Genomic DNA, 16861 nt, shown 5'->3' with positions numbered 1-16861 from the left:
TCCCTAACAGCAGACCTTCCCATCACAATACATCTTTTAATTTTCTAATTTTAATTTCAGATAAATATGAAGATGTTTTACCAGAGATCTGACTCAAAATTTCTATTCATACTCATTGTTGTCCAGTTACAACCAACTCAGCTGATTCTCCAGTCGGTATTCAGGGCTGTAAATTGCCCAGGAAAAGATTGCCTATTTTTCTCCTGAGGAGTAGTTGTTGGATTTGAACTGCCAGAAAGGAGTGAGTGGTCTTTGGATTAGAGGCACCAGTCCATACTGACTTTGCCACTAGACTTCTTTGAGATATGAAGATACTATTTTCAGCAAATTAGTTTCTTTCCTTTTTTGCTATAATATGCCATATTTTGTAAAATGGAAATGCTTTTACTTCTATCACATGTTCATGTTCCTAAGTATAATAATTACTTCCCTTTTCTCACAAGACAAAGAATGGGATAAATTACATTTTACTCATTGGCATAAATAATCATTAATGAAAACAAACAATAGAAGTCACCAGTGGCTGCTGGCTGATCTCCACCTGTTGACTGAGAGTTGAGCAGTCATGTCACTACAATAACATCAAGACCACTGGACATAGGGGAGCTCTGGTGGCCTAGTGGCAAGAAGCTGCACTGCAATCCCAGAGGAACACGGTTCGAATCCACCAGATGCTCTGCCGGAGAAGGAGGCGCAATATCCTCCTGTACCAGTCAGATCTGATTTGATGGTACACGCACACAAAATAATAATTAAAAAAAAAAAGACCACTGGACAGACATAGGAGCTATCGAAGAGGGAAAGTCAGGATAAGGACGCTCAATGTTGTTAGACTGTCAGATGAGTATCAGGAGATATTTGTAGATTGTTATTGTTTTTGTTGTTGTGTATTATCAAGTCAGAACCCACCCAAAGCTTCCTTCAGGGTTTTCAGAGGCAGTTAATCACCTGGGAGGAAATTGCCCATACTTCTCCCATGGAGCAGTTGACAGATTTGAACTGTATACCTTCAGGATTGCAGTTCAGATTCTTGCCACTAGGCCATGAGAAGCTTATATAATTTTCATCAATTCTAACCGTGTTGCCTATTATCTCTTTCCCAAAAAAGACCTAGATACAATCAAATGCTGTTATCCTTCATTGTTGGTTGGACTATCAGACTGAGTTTCTCCAAATGTTTTCCAGAACATTTGAACAATTTTAAAAGTACTAATATTTATTGGAACATGATCGTAACAGTGGTTCTTTCCTATAACATTTTATTCTCCATGGGAGAAGGATGAGCATTCTCCTCCCGTGTGATTAACTGTCTCTAAAAACCCACTGAAGGGCTAGCTATGGGTCAATTCCAATTCAACAATACTCAACAACAAGAACGACATAGGTGCATTTACCATTTTTACCCACTACCATTGAATATCCCATGTATTACTAAAAAGACAAAATATATGTCCTGGAAGGAATGCAACCAGAGTGCCCTGTGGAGAGAAGGATGACCATACTTTCATACTTTGGACAGGTAGCTAGGCGAGGCTATTCTTTTGAAAGGGACATCATGCTTGAAAAAAAAAAGGGTCAGCAAAGGAGAGGAAGACCCCCCCAACGAGATGGATTGACACTGTGACTTCAGCAATGAGTCCTAGTGTCTCAGAGATGATGAGGATGGCACAGGACAGGGCAGGGGTCACAATGGCTGTTCATGGGGTCACTATGAGTTGTACTTGACTCAACGGCATCTAAAACCAACATTGAATAATATGCATGACTGTGTTTGCTTTCTTTGGTTTAATGTTTCTGAAGTTCACCCATGTTACTGTAAATTGAAAATTTGTTGTTTTTGTTTTTGTTTTTGGTGTATTTTTTGTTGTTTTTTTTACCTCCTAGTATTGGAATTCCATGGTTAACCAAAAGGTTGGTAAATTTGTTACCCTGAAATATGGGTATGGCTTTTCACCTGGAGTGACTGAATTTTAAAAAGACATCCAAGTTTCAGGGAAGATAGAGGCTTTTAATATGAACTCTATAAATAATACAAAGGGGAAAAGGTTAAAAAGTAAGAAACTAGCTAGTAGAGCAAATCAGCAACAATGAAGGCTCTTTCTTAATTGGAGATTTCCTCATCTCTCTCCCATCAAGTGTTCAATATGTAGGATACAGGAACAAAGTCCTGGGTATGGGATTCTATGTGGGATAATCCTGATATTAGCATAATAGATAGTACAGAACATTCTTATCCTCCTTCTCAGTAGAAGTTTACATTAAATCACTAACAAAGTGTTAATTACTGGAAACTGTAATATAACTGAACTAGCTACAGAACATAAAATGTTATGGTTGTTATGTGCCATTGAATTGGAAATGGCCTAGAGCTGACCATTCAGTTGGTTTTTTTGTTTTGTTTTGTTTTGTTTTTTAAGGCAATAAATCATTTGGCAGGAGATTGGCCATCTTTCTCCGTTTGAGCAGCTGATGGATTTGAACTGCAAACCTTCAGGCTGGTAATGCAGCTTCTTACCACTAGGCCACCAGAGCAAACTACTGGTTATTATTTTTCTTCAGTCTGAACCCTTAGTGGCTCCAGGGGAGAATAACGAGACAGTCTGTTTTTGGAAAGATTTACAGCATCGGAAACCCCATGGGCAAAAGGGCCATTGTGAGTTGGGATCAGATGGATACGTGTGGATTCTGTTTGTATTACCATTCCATTAATCTCATTGCATGTATACTTTGACTTGTTTATTCATTTTCCTGTTGGTAGACATTGGGCTATTTCCAGTGTGGGGCTATTATAGGAAAGCTGCTGTGATCATTTTTATGCAAATCTCTGGGAATACAGGTTTGGATTTGTAACTAGGTAATTTGCTCATGTAGCCACTAATGTTGGTGTTTCCAGCTTTTTAATCTTAGCCATCTTAATTGCTTTTGGTTAAACATTCTTCTAAGTGGTATAGCACTGGTCTGTCCATTTGCTGTACAGAAGTAACTCGTGTTTGCTGTGAGGCTGAACACTGTGACACTAATGTGTCAAATGCGATAATGATTACCTATAGTGGACAGTGTTTGGTGGAGCTCCCCAATTAAAACAAGCTTGGAAGCAGGAGTGGCATCCACTTCTGAAATAGCTTGCCTCTCTGGAAACTCTGTGAACCTGGAGAAAGGACGAAAGTTATACAAGTGTTCAGGTTTTTCATTCTTGGGACCTTATGAGTCATCCATGACTTGATGGCACTTAACAACCACACCACAGTGATTGTGAAGGGAGCTGTGGGGGCCAAGTGACTAAGGAATTGTGCTGCTAACCCAAAGTGTGAAGTTCCAATCTGCCAGCTGCTTTGTGGGAGAATGATGGACAGTTATATCCCATGCTATTTACAAGTTCTGAAAACCCAGTGGAAAGGTTAGCTCTGACTCAAAGGCATACAGGAACGACGGATGTCAATATTTATATGACATCCACTTATCTAAAGAGTGTCTTGGTAATATTCTAAGCAACACTGAGAGTAGGTAATAAACCCCTCAGTAGTTTAAACGTTTGCTTTTTTTTGTTACTTGTGTACTTTTCACAATTAGTTTTGGGATGATTTCAATTTCTGTTTCACTGAACAGCTCTTATATAATCTTATGACATTTGAACTATGGAATCTACAACTTGGTTGTTTATTAAATAAAAAAGAAGAATCAGATAAAAAATAAGATAAACACCTGATAAACTGCCAAGAATTACAAGCTCTTTGAAAGAATGGATTCCTTCAGATGTACAATAAATACCGTTCCATTTTATACAACTTAGCTTAATTTTTAAAGGGGCTCTAGTGGCCTAGTGGTAAGAAGATGTATTGCAATCCCAAAATCACATGATTTGAATCCACCAGCTGCTCCATGGGAGAAGAACGGGCAATCTCCTCCCGTCAGGATAAACTGCCTCTGAAAACCTGCTGGAGGGTCAGCTATGGGTTGGTTCTAACTCAACAGCATGTAACAATAATGAGCTTAATTCTTCAGTTGCCTTCAATGAGCTGATGCAACTTTAAAAGCAAACACACACACAAAAAGCATACGAAGACAAACTATAAAGTAAAAGATTATCTTAGTTTCTCTGTGGTATCTTTCCTCCTGCCCCATTCTTATCTCACGCAATGCCAAGGTGTGTGCATACCAGGTAACAGGAAGGGTAGTTTATCTCTGGTCATTGGTCCACACAGATCACTGCTGGGCATATGCTGTTCCTGCCCCTTTGGGTTCATTCTTCTGCTGCTGCTTTTCTGATGCCAAGCTTGTATTATAAAAGTCTTTTCCATGACTACCTGCAATGCTGGTTGTCTAGATTTAATATCTCTCCAAGAATCTTACGGAAAAGCAAAACATAATGTCACATACACTTCTTATACTTTCAGACCCCACAAACTTCCCTTAAAGTCTGTGCTTTTTATCCAGGAAGATAGGATAAGTTTTTAGGCAGGAATGAAAAGCTCCATTCTCACTGATTCTCTGCTTCTTTCCAAGACACATTGTGTTTGCATCTAAAGTCCACAACAACTTGCCAATCCCTCTATTTTCTTCTCTTCATTGTGGCTCTTCTGAGGTATGTACTCACATTCTGCTCTCGGGGAAAAAAAAAGGAGAAGTTCTCTCTCTCTCTCTCTCTCTCTCACACACACACACACACACACACACACGGAGGAGGAGACTGCCCATCGTTCTGTGATGGAGCCACGGCTAGGCTGGAACCATCTTTGTAACCCATTTTAGTACCTAGCTGGTTACAGGCTAACCCACCAGAGAAAACCTAGAGAATGTATTTTATTATTTTAGCTAGCCAAAAACACCTGCATGTATTCTTATTTTTTACGCTGTGTTTTTTGTCTACACTGTGCATTTAAAATTGCAGTTAATATTATTTTACCTGCAATTAATTTTGCCATTTTAGATTGCAAATATATTTACTACCAAATATATATTATAAGCCTGTATGGATTTCATGCAGTGTCATGGTTTCCTCTAAGTTATAAATTATATCTACTATCCAAGATCAAAAGAATTCTCATTGATAATTTTTATTGATTTCTACAGAGCTGAATGCTAAAGGAGCCATTCTCTATGCCTTTGAAATGTTCCGCCTCAAGTCCTGTGTGGATTTCAAGCCTTATGAAGGCGAGAAGTCATATATCATATTTCAGAAGTTTGATGGGTCAGTATGAAATTTTACAGTGTAAAACTGGTGCATGTAACGTTTTGGTTTATGAAAATGTATACATCTTTTCCAAAATCTAACAAAAGAAATCGGAAAGAAACTAAACACTAAATATTCCATTATGAATTTTTAAATTATGAAACAGTTCTGGTATGTTGTAATAAGAATAATAATTTAGATACCTCTGGGCTTCAGGGAGGTTTATTTTAAGTTTTAGACTAAGGCTCGGTTTTAAAGTAAAGTACTATTTTATATTGTGGTAAGTATGCATATAATAAAAAATTTGGCGTTTTAACATTTTTATATATATAATTTAGTGACATTAATTACATTTATATTGTGTAATCATGACCACTATTGATTTTTAATTTTTCCATCACCCAAAACATAAGAGCAGCATTCCTTAAGGAATGATTCTCTTTTGCTTTCCTCCATCCTTGTAAACACTTTGGTTTTTATGAATGTGTCTTTTCTAAATATGTCATATAAATCTCTCTCATTGCTGTTTCATCATTTCTCCAAGTTCATAGAGTTTCTGGAAACAAACTATTTCAGAAGTGGATGCCATTCCTGCTTCCAAGCTTGTTTTAATCGGGAAGCTCCACCAAACACTATCCACCATGGGTAACCATTATCACATTGGACACATCAATGTCACAACGTTCGGCTTCACAGCAACCATGAGTTACCTCTGTACAGCAGGTGGTCAGACCAGTGCTATACTATGTAGAAGAATGTTTGACAGAAAAACAATTAAAACCAGGCCTGAGGTCTGCAGATTAAAATCTTCCACCATTGGCTTGGTAGCATAACTTTCTATCCACTAGGCCAACAGAGCTCCATTAATTTTTTCACTGTTGTGGCATTTAAGTAACATTGTTTAAATAAACAAATAAAAAGACTACCAACACATTTCTTACTATGTTCAACATTGGTTGTAGATCACCATTCTACAACTGAGGTCCAGTAAGTAGATGATTCTAAAGGATTCTGAGTTTACTAAGTCATCACCTCAGTGCATCCAGTGGCAACAGACTCATAGTTGACCCTCCAGTGAGTTTCTGAGGCTGTAAATCACAATAGGAAGAGATCTCCCATCTGTCTATCTAGGCCCTGATGTTGGATTGAAACCATCAAAGAGACACATCACGTGTTTTGCTAGCAGTGCTACTCTTTTCAGACTAAGCTGAAGAGAGTTGAAAAATAGAGTTCCAGAGAGAAGACCAAATTTGGGGGGGGGGAAGAAAAATATGAGGAAATCAGGGTTTTTAGATATTTCCTTAGGCAACTTCAGTAGGTGTTGTATATAACATGGACTATTGACTGAAAGATTGCTCAATGGAGAAAAGAGAATGTCTTTTCTTATAAAGAGTTACAGCTTTGGAAATCCTTCGTGTGGTAGCCAGGAGTTGGAATCTACTTGATGGGAGTAGATGGAGATATTTCCTGAGTAGCTTGATTTCTCATAAAAGTGTGGGTCTCCTTTGCTTGAAACCCTTCACTAATTTAGGAAACCTTCTCCATTTTAATTCTTGAGAGCATCCTGTTGTACGTGATGGTAAGTAAGAATGTGAATTTTTACCTTAATGTAGAGTGTTCCTTGAGGAGAAGGATGGTGAAGCTTGGTCCTGTGTACCTTGGGTATGTTGTTAGGAGGTGCTATTCCTTAGAAAGAGGCATCATGCTTGGCAAGGTTATCAAAAGGGAAGAAGACCCTCAAGGAAATGGACTGACAAAAAGTGAAAGCAATGGCTTTGACCATGTCAGACATGATGAGGACAGCACAGCATAAGACAGGGTTTAGATTTGTTGTTCATAGGGTCACACATGGCTCATACTTGAATTGATGGTAACAAGATCAATAAATCTATTATTAAAGTTACTTTTCCTCCAGTGCCCCACTTTTATAATGAATCGTTGCTTTTAACACCTATGCAAATTTCCCTCTAAGGAATGTTCCTTATTTAACCATTGTCCTATTATTGAAGCACCAGCCTGTTAGAATGTTCTTGATTAATGTATTATTTTAAAAAGTTAAACTTAGCTTATGTTCTGAAATCCTTCAAATGACATCCATTTTTTTGAACTTAATTCTCTGGGACACATTGTCTCTCTTCTCATCTTTAAAGGTGCTGGTCAGAGGTTGGTGACCAACACGTGGGTCAGAATCTGTCCATTGGTGAACGATGTGACTATAAGGCCATCATTCAACATGAAATCCTGCATGCTTTGGGATTTTACCACGAGCAGTCAAGGACTGACCGAGATGATTATGTAAACATCTGGTGGGATGAAATTATTCCAGGTGAGTATGACCCCATCTTAATTGGGTGGAATCTGCTATTACCTTTATCACTTGCTAAAAGTGACTCAAGGGGGCTCTGGTGGCATAAGTATGTAGAGAGAGCTGCGCTGTTAAACCAAAGTTAACCCAGAGTCAGTTCCAATTGAATGACCATGAGTTTGAAGGCCAACTGTGGAATAGCCAAATTTGTGTGATCTGGGCTTTGGCTGGTACCAAGTATATTGATTGTGGACCTAAGTTAAGATAAAGTTGTTGACAGCTTCAATCTTTCCTCCATATTAATTATGATGTTGTTTATTGGTCCAGAGGAAAGAATTTTTGTTTGGGGTTTTTTTTTGGGTTTTTTTTTTATGTTGAGATGAAATTCATATTGCAAGCTGCAGTCTTTGACCTTCTGCTGCAAGTGTTTCAAATCCTCCTCACTTTTAGCAAGAAGCAGAGTTGTGTTATCTGCATACCAAAGTTTATTGAGTCTTCCTTCAATCCTGATGCCACATTCTTCTTCAGAGAGGCCAGCTTCTTGAATACTTTTTTCAGCATATAGATTAAGTAATGTTGTTTTTGTTAAGTGCTGTTGAGTAGTAGGAAACTCATAGCAACCCTATGAGTGAAAGTCCTGGACACCTGTAAAACTTTTGTCCTTTATCCAGGTTCATAGGGTTTCCAGAGACAAGCTATTATGGAAATGGATGCCACTCCTGCTTCCAAGCTTGTTTTCATTGGGGAGCTCCACCAAACACTGTCCACCATGGCTAACTATTAACACATTTGACACATCAGTGTCACAGTATTCAGCTTCACAGCAACCACAAGTTACCTCTGTATGGCAAGTAGACACACCAGGGCTATAAGACCTAGAAGAATGTTCCACCAAAAACAATTAAAGGCAGGCCTGAGGGCTGCGGATTAGAGTCACCCACTTTTAGCTTGGGGGCATGACTTTCTGACTTCTGCTAGAAGTATAAGTATAAAAAGGGTAAAACCCAGATACATGCCTTTAATTTAAAACTAGAGTGTTCCTTTGTTCACAATAGCTTTTTGCTATTTACAAAAAGCACAATAGCTTTTTGATCTAGGTAGAGGTTTCACATGAGACTTGTAGGTCCTTCTTTTAAAGTGAAGTAATTTGCAGATTTGACCATCCCTGCTTTGAACACAGGTTGTCCAGTCCCCATTTGCTCAACTCTTTTCTTCATTCTTATCAGATACAATTGTAAATATCTAAGTTGCCTGTAATAACTGGAGAATTGTTCTTAAAGGACACACTAAGGCCAATAATATTATAATCAAGACAATATTTTTATCAGGATAAGAATTTTATTGTACTTTATTTTTACGCTGAATTTAGTTATTTTCAGTTGGTGATAATCATACTGTTTGACCACAGAAGATACTGCACTGGAAATATATTACTCTCCCTAAGTCCAGTCTTTTTAAAACATTTCTAGCATATGAATCTTTTCCCTTGCATTGAGAAAAATCTCACCTTCTGATGGTTAGATGGGATTGGCAAACTACAAGCACAGTTCAGAGTCCAAAGACAACTGTTTTTGTAAATACAGTTGTATTGGAACACAGAGATACTTATTCATTCATGTATTATTTGTAACATAATGGCAGAAGTGAATAATTGCAACAGAGAATCCTATGCCCTACCAAGTAAAAAAACCAGAATAAAAGAAATCCTTAGTATCTGACCTTAAGAAAAATGATAATCACCACTTGGTACAAGAGTGATTTCAAGTCTCTCATTTTTGAGTTATTGAGGGCAGGACTACATCTGTTTCATAAACTACCAGGAGCTGGCATGATCCCAGTGGATAGACAATTAAACCCACAGTTGGTAAGCCAGTTCTGACTCATAGACTCTTCATCAGGGTTTGTAAATCTAGTGGGACTGCCCATATTTCTCTCAGAATGGCTGGTGGATTTAGACTGCTGATCTTTCAGTTAGTGGCACAATGTGTAACACTTCAATATATAGTAGTTTGCTATTGATCCAGAACTGACTCAAAGCTGACCTTTCAGTGGGTTTTCAGAAGCAGTAAATTACATGGGAAAAGAATTTCCATCCTTCTGTGGAGCAACTGGTGGATTCTAACCGTGAGCCTTTGGGATTGGAGTACAGTGTATTACCACGAGGCCACCAGACCTCCCTCTCTTGATAGTTGTTGTTGTTGTGTACCATTAAGTTGGAACCAACCCATAGCTGACCCTCTGGCAGATTTTTGGCGTAAAAGGAGAAGACCGTCAACCAGATGGATTGACACAGTGACTGCTGCAATTGGCTCGAGTACGTTAGAAATTATGAGGATGGCATAGGATAGGACAGGGTTCATATTTGTTATGTATAGGGTCACTGTGATTTGTACTTGAGTTGATGGAACCTAACAACAACAACTGGTGGAAGTTGTGCTGCCAACCAAAAGGTGGACAGTTGAAATCCACCAGCTGCTCTAATGTGACTAGTCTCCTCCAGAGTGATTTTCCTTTGCAGGAAACTATGCTACAATCCTGAAGGCACATGGTTTAAATTTACCAGCTGCCCCAAGGGAGAAAAATTGACAATCTCCTTTCAAACAATTTACTGCCTCTGAAAACCCACTGGAGGGTCAGCTATGGGTTGGTCCCAACTCAAAAGCACACAACAACAACAACAACAACACACACACACACACGTACACACTCATATGCCCCAAACCCAAATCCACTATCACTGAGTCAATTTTGACTCATAGAGACCGTGTAGGACAGACAGTATAGGATGGCCCCTTAGAGTTTCTTCCTTTGCTGTAAATCTTTATGAGAGAAAACAGCCTGATCTTTCTCCCATGGAGTTACTGGTGGGTTTGAACCATCAGCCTTTGAGTAAGCAGCCAAATGCATCAACTACAGCACCATCAGTGCCTACACAGGCATACATTTAACTCTACAATGCAGTATTATTTAGGCTTTTGTTTGTTTTTCAGTCTTTGAGCACTTGGTAAAAGGTGAAGAAAATAATGTGGCTGAGCAGGGGCTTTGAATTCTCACCCATACAGGTTACCAGCACAACTTTAACACCTACGACGACAACTTCATCACAGACCTCAACACACCCTATGATTATGAGTCTTTGATGCACTATGAACCTTTCTCATTCAACAAGAATGCGAGTGCCCCTACCATCACAGCCAAAATCCCCGAGTTTAATCCCATCATTGGACAACGCCTGGATTTCAGCGACATTGATTTAAAAAGGCTGAACCGAATGTATAACTGCAGTGAGTATTCCTGAGTAGACCAGATCAACCAGCCCCAGCAGACATTCCTTTGACTTTATAAATGTATTTTACCTTCTTTTTATCCTCTTTTCATTCCCATGTTCTAGATAAAAGAACTACTTTTCTCCAACTAATCAAACTGTTCTATCTTTAGAATAGGAAAAAACCCAACAAACCCCTATCATAATATCTACTTCACAAGATAGTTATGGAAATCAGTTATGAAGTAATTTTTAATTATTATACTAGTTTATTTACAAAATTGGAATACATTATTTTTCAGGCCAGATTCTTCCAATTTTAATCACCTCCCACCCATCAAATTGTATAACCCCATGGTTAATCGCCCCCCATGCACACATCCTCATCCCTCTGCTTCCACCCTCCCACTCCCCCTTAGAACCTCATACTCATTCTACAATAATGGTTTTATATATATCCTTGTGGGACTGAGTTAGTTCACTCAGCATAATGTTCTCCAGTCCCTCTCAAGTTAAGTGATAATTAACAAAATCATTGCTTCTGTGTGCTATGTAATATTCCCTTGTATGAATGTAATTTCTCAATCCATTCGATTGTGTTTGGACATCTAGGCTGTTTCCATGTTCTTGTAATAGTGAATAATGTTGCTATGAATATTGGTACTTAAGACTCCGTTTGAGCCTCAGTTCTCATTTTCTCAGGGTATACTCCAAGCAGTGGAATAGCTGGGTCATATGGAATTAAGTTTCTTTTTTTGATAAAGGAAATTGTTGGACATATGCAAGGAGCTGTTTCTGTTGTTACTCTCTTACCTCTTTAGCTTTTGGAAGGATTTATCAATAAGATCAAAATAGTCCAAATAAATGGTGATACATTTGAGAGTATCTTGTGTCCTTCAAATTATTGAATCTTGGTTACCTATTCCTCAAGTGATCAAGTGTGTTTCCTGGGATGGGGACTTTCTGAATAACTCCACTAGTCTTCAGAGATAATAATTAGTTTGGTTCAACAAGTCTGTATGGAAGATTTACAAAGTATGATGCCCAATGCTAATGATACCCTGCTATTGACTCAAAGGAGCCCATATTTTGCATTTAGATAGCAAAACACAGTGCTTTTTAAAAATCACTGGATTTTATGAGATGGAGAAAACTGTGTTTATGTTGTCAAGGTCTAAAATCTTATTGTGGACAAGTAGGATTTTTATTTGGAATAAAACCCAAGAAAGCAAAACATATTTCATAATCTGTGTGGAATGATATGACTTCCATTTTAACCAGGTGATTAAAACTATCCTTTGCAGCCACAACTCACACACTTTTGGACCACTGTGCCTTTGAGAAGGCAAACATCTGTGGCATGATTCAGGGTACGAGAGACGATGCTGACTGGAATCACCAGGACAGTACTCGGCTGGGACAAGGGGATCACACCTTGGTGGGACGCTGCACAGGTTGGTGAAGGAGGAAATAATGAAACATTTTGAGGGGCTTCACTCCATTGAACTAGATAATAGTTGTTAGCACACTCTACCTTAATTTGAATATCAAGATTGGGAATTGGACCAAGGACAAAGGACATTTCTTCTATCTTCATTATTACTGCAGTAAAAAGAATCTGTATCTGTGCATGTCAAGGAAAAATGCATTTATATTTACGTAATAACAAAATTGACTTGGACACTTGGTTGATAAGATTTTTGTAAAGAAGATAATGTCTCTAGGGAAGTATCCTCTAATTACAGGTGTAATTAAAATGTAAGGGTCCCCCCAATAACTACATTAAAAAAATAAGAAAAATCTGGCTAAATTAACTTTAGTAATAGTACCTTTACACACACACACACACACACACACACACACACACACACACACACACATACAATTTTTATTTTATACTGGTATACTAACAAAGTTCACATACACTGTTTTTCACACCAGATCCTGAAGGACTTCCGGTGGCATCTTTTTTTTTTTTAAATTAAATTTTATTAGTTTTAATGAACATTTACAGGGATTTGGGGTTTTCATTCCTTCATTACTGCACCATTCTCTCTACCCTCCTCCCCAGTTTGTTCTTCTTCCCCGCCATCCGAATGTCTGTTTTAATTGTCTAGTTACCACAGTACTTGTCAAAGTCAGTTCTGATTAATCTCCTTTGTCGGTGTGTCCTTTGCCATTCCCTATCACTCCTCCCTGAGAGAGACTTCACCCTGATTCATAAGGAAAAGGGGATGGTGTATTCTCTTAGCTACTTCCTGCTGAAAAGGGACGCTGTGGGTTTCAGGGTGAAGATCTTCTCTCACTACTCTAAAGGGCCCCTTTGGCAGTAGGAAACACATAGACTATTATGGAGATTGATTTTGGAATTTAAATGCACTGTTATTAATTGTGCTTAGCCTTACATGTTCATATCCCTGAAGATGTATCATGGGGGGGTTGCAACCTAGAAGACACAAATGTGACTAACAAGTTATAAGTACATGAGTCAAAAATTATGGAAAAGTAAAAGAAAAGATTCTTTCATTGTTTTACAAACCCTCCCCCAGGTCCCCTCCACCGTGTAGCCCTCGCTCTAGACTCCTGTGATGACAGAAATACCTAGTCACATATCTCTTTAACACAGTTTTCTCCCTCCTCTGTTTCAGTGCAGTATACATTATTGAACACATCTTATTCAGTCTCTCCCCAACCCTGAGGTTAGTCCCATTCTACAACAGTGGCATCATGTAATATTTGTCCTTTTGTGACTGGGATATTTCACTCAGCATGATGTTCTCCAGAGTCAACCATTTTGAATAATATTGCATGAGTTCCTTGTTTTTTAATGCAGCATAGTATTCCATTGTGCGAATATGCCACAGCTTCTCTAGCCATTCGTTTGTTGATGGGCACTTAGGTTGTTTCCAACTCCTTGCTATTGTGAACAAAGCTGCAATAAACATGGGAGTGCATATATCTGCTTGGATGTCAGCTATGGTCTCTTCAGGGTATATACCCAGTAGTGGAACTGCTGGGTCAAATGGTATCTCTATTTGCAACTTTTTGAGAAAGCACCATACTGCTTTCCACAGGGGTTGCACCATTTTACACTCCCACCAACAGTGAATCAGGGTTCCAGTTTCTCCACAACCTCACCAGCATTTGTTGCTTGCTACTTGTGAGGTTTTCTAGTCCATGCTTGTCTGACGGTAGGTTAGGCTTCCTTCTCTGAAGGAACCCAGCGTGTCCTCCTGCTACCTGGTCATCAAAGAGATCTCAGCAATTATAAACCAATGTCATTCTTCCTCCAGCCTTATCAAAGGGTAGAAGTGTCTAGAACAGGTGAGATGTCAGCCAAATTATCTCAAGTGTCAAAACAGAAATCCAAGCCTGATATTTTCTATAACTTTCCATTATTACTCAGAACCCAAGATCTCCAGTGAGCTAAACATATATAATTTTTTTTTATAAACAGAAGGGTGATATTTGTATGTTAGGAAACTACTGGGAGCATGCACCGTAGGAAGAAAATAAGGATCACAGATCAGAAGAAATATCGAGAAGCTTTGTCAGGTTAATTTTATGAAGTTTTTTACTTCTTCCGTAACATGGTATTGACTAGGCCTGTTCTCTTTGCGTTGGATTGTATTGGTATTATCTATGTAAGAGTATGAGTTGAAGGTTCAAATTGCTTGGAATTGAACCACTTTTCCACTTGAAGTCCAGAGTAATGAGGTTCATTGCTAGTTGGGGCAGGTTCTCTGAATCTCAAACAGGAATTAGTTGACTTTCACTTTCTAATTAGGGCTTCCAGATCAAAGTGAGAAACCCCATTGCCTTTGAGTCAATTCTGACTTATGGTAACCCTCTATCAATTTTCCTAGGCAGTAAATCTTAACAGGAGTCAATTGCCTCATCTTCCATATTTCTCCCACGATGCAGCTAGTTAGTGTGTTTGAACTTCTGACCTTTCCTTTGGCAACTTAACCTTCTTTGCCACCAGCACTCCTTTTCATGATCAATGATTTTTCTCTTGGAATGAAATTTTAATTTATACAATGAAGTCAAGGAGGAAAGTTCCCACACATTAACTTGACTCAGCCTTGATGTGAAGGCTATATTCCCTTAAGTCAGAGGTGTAGATTTCCCAAATTTGGAGCAAAGGCAATCCAAGAGACAACAGAACGACAGTATCAGTCAATCTGTCCATAGAGACAAAAAATAACAACAGACAAATGCCCCCCCCCTTTTTTTCAGGGGTAACCTGAAGAGCTAGTTCTATGGTTTGGCTAATGACTGTTCTCTAGTTCACCTAACCTGGCAGAACAGCCCCTGGGGCAGCAGGAAGCCAGCCATAGACATCAGGATTCTCTCTCCACAGGCGCCGGCTACTTCATGCATTTCAACACCAGCTCAGGGTCAGCAGAAGAGGCCGCTCTACTGGAGTCTCGGATTCTTTACCCAAAGAGGACACAACAGTGCTTGCAGTTTTTCTACAAAATGACAGGAAGCCCTTCAGATAGACTCGTCATCTGGGTCAAAAGAGATGACAGCACAGGCAACGTTCGCAAGCTGGTCAAGGTGAAGACCTTCCAAGGTACTTAGCTATCCACACAGGACTGCTTATCCTGCAATCTGCTAGCAGACGCCTGCTTCCTCAACCCCTCTTCCTTACTTTCTGCATCGTTGCTCCTTTCATCCTACTCCCTCCTCTTCTGCTCTTCCACATTTCCCTTCTTTCTCTTTTTGTTCTACGTCTTTAGATATAAATCTTCACCTCACTGCTGTTGTGTGAGAACTGACTCGTGGTTGACCCTCCAGATGTTTTTCAGATTCTATACATTTCACAAAGGGAGATTGTTCAACACTGTCCCACAGACCTGCTGGTGGCTTTGAACCACCAGAGAGGCGCCTCCTTTGAGTTATCCTCACAGCTCCCTGCCAACCCACCACTAGAGCTCCACACATAGATGTAGTTAGAAAACAAACATATGTCTACATCCATCAATGCACTTACATGTAAACTTATATGCAAAACACTGGCATGCGAAATGTATATGTACACATAAACACACACACTTTTTTTTTAAACTGGAATCAGATCCCCCCTTCAGATGATCCCTTTGCTATTCTGAAAAAAAATAGAGATGAAACTTGTCTCTCCCAAAATACCTAGCACCCAAGCACCCACAATGTAGGGAGCTAAGTATTAGCTGGGATATTCATAATTAAAGATTGAATGTAAATTTAAAAATAAATCACAAATGATAAGTTGTTGCTCTCTCCCTCACTAAATCTGTGGCCCTGGAGAAGTTAATTGGTTTAAAAGCATTCCTCCTTCATAGGGGTCTTTTAAGGATGAAACGAGATAATATGTGTCAAGTACTCAACAGTCTACCACAAGTGCTCGATAAATGTCAGCCACAGTTGTCACCAGCCTCGTTCTTGATTTGTCCTCAGGAGATGCTGATCAAAATTGGAAAATTGCTCACGTGACGCTCAGAGAGGAAAAGAAGTTCCGCTACCTTTTCCAGGGCACGAAAGGTGACCCCCAGAACTCAAATGGAGGCATTTTCCTGGACGACATCACTCTGACAGAAACGCCATGCCCCACAGGGGTTTGGACAATTAGGAACTTCTCCCAGGTCCTCCAGAGCACAGTTCAAGGAGACAGACTCTTGAGCCCTCGCTTCTATAACTCCGAGGGATATGGCTTTGGATTGACTTTATATCCTCATGGCAGACTAAGCTCCAGTAGCTCTGAGTACACAGGAATTGCTTTTCATTTGTGCAGTGGGGAGAATGATGCTGTCCTGGAGTGGCCCGTTATAAACAGACAGGTCATAATGACAATGCTGGACCAGGAGCCTGATGCTAGGAACAGGATGTCTTCCAGCATGGTGTTCACTACCTCCACATCCCAGACATCTACAGGTAGGTATTTCCAGCATAATTAATATCTACCACCACCACCACCCCGAGCCCAGAAGGACCAGAAGATGTGATACTTATCTGTATAAGAGAAATTAAAGGGAGGCCTAGTGGTAAGGAGTTGTGCTGCCAAACCAGACACAAGTGGTTCGAATTCACTAGCTGCTCCTCAGGAGAAAGGCAATTTCCTCCCATGTGATTTGAAGCC

At 39.4% G+C, this 16861-nt stretch overlaps 1 protein-coding gene across 1 annotated transcript in view; it reads left to right on the top strand.

The window, feature by feature from the left end:
• MEP1A (meprin A, alpha (PABA peptide hydrolase)) overlaps positions 1-16861 on the top strand; it is a 40203-nt gene that overhangs the window by 15588 nt on the left and 7754 nt on the right. The window contains exons 4-9 of the mRNA XM_006882127.1: positions 5071-5188; positions 7321-7496; positions 10538-10759; positions 12045-12194; positions 15104-15319; positions 16183-16656. Of these exons, the coding sequence (XP_006882189.1) occupies positions 5071-5188; positions 7321-7496; positions 10538-10759; positions 12045-12194; positions 15104-15319; positions 16183-16656 (1356 nt within the window). The remainder of the gene's footprint in view (positions 1-5070; positions 5189-7320; positions 7497-10537; positions 10760-12044; positions 12195-15103; positions 15320-16182; positions 16657-16861) is intronic.

The sequence above is a fragment of the Elephantulus edwardii genome, unplaced genomic scaffold, assembly GCF_000299155.1.
Source record: "Elephantulus edwardii isolate Elephantulus edwardi_28Jun2011 unplaced genomic scaffold, EleEdw1.0 scaffold00017, whole genome shotgun sequence".
Classification (NCBI taxonomy): Eukaryota; Metazoa; Chordata; class Mammalia; order Macroscelidea; family Macroscelididae; genus Elephantulus; species Elephantulus edwardii.
This window is presented reverse-complemented; position numbering and strand designations above follow the sequence as displayed.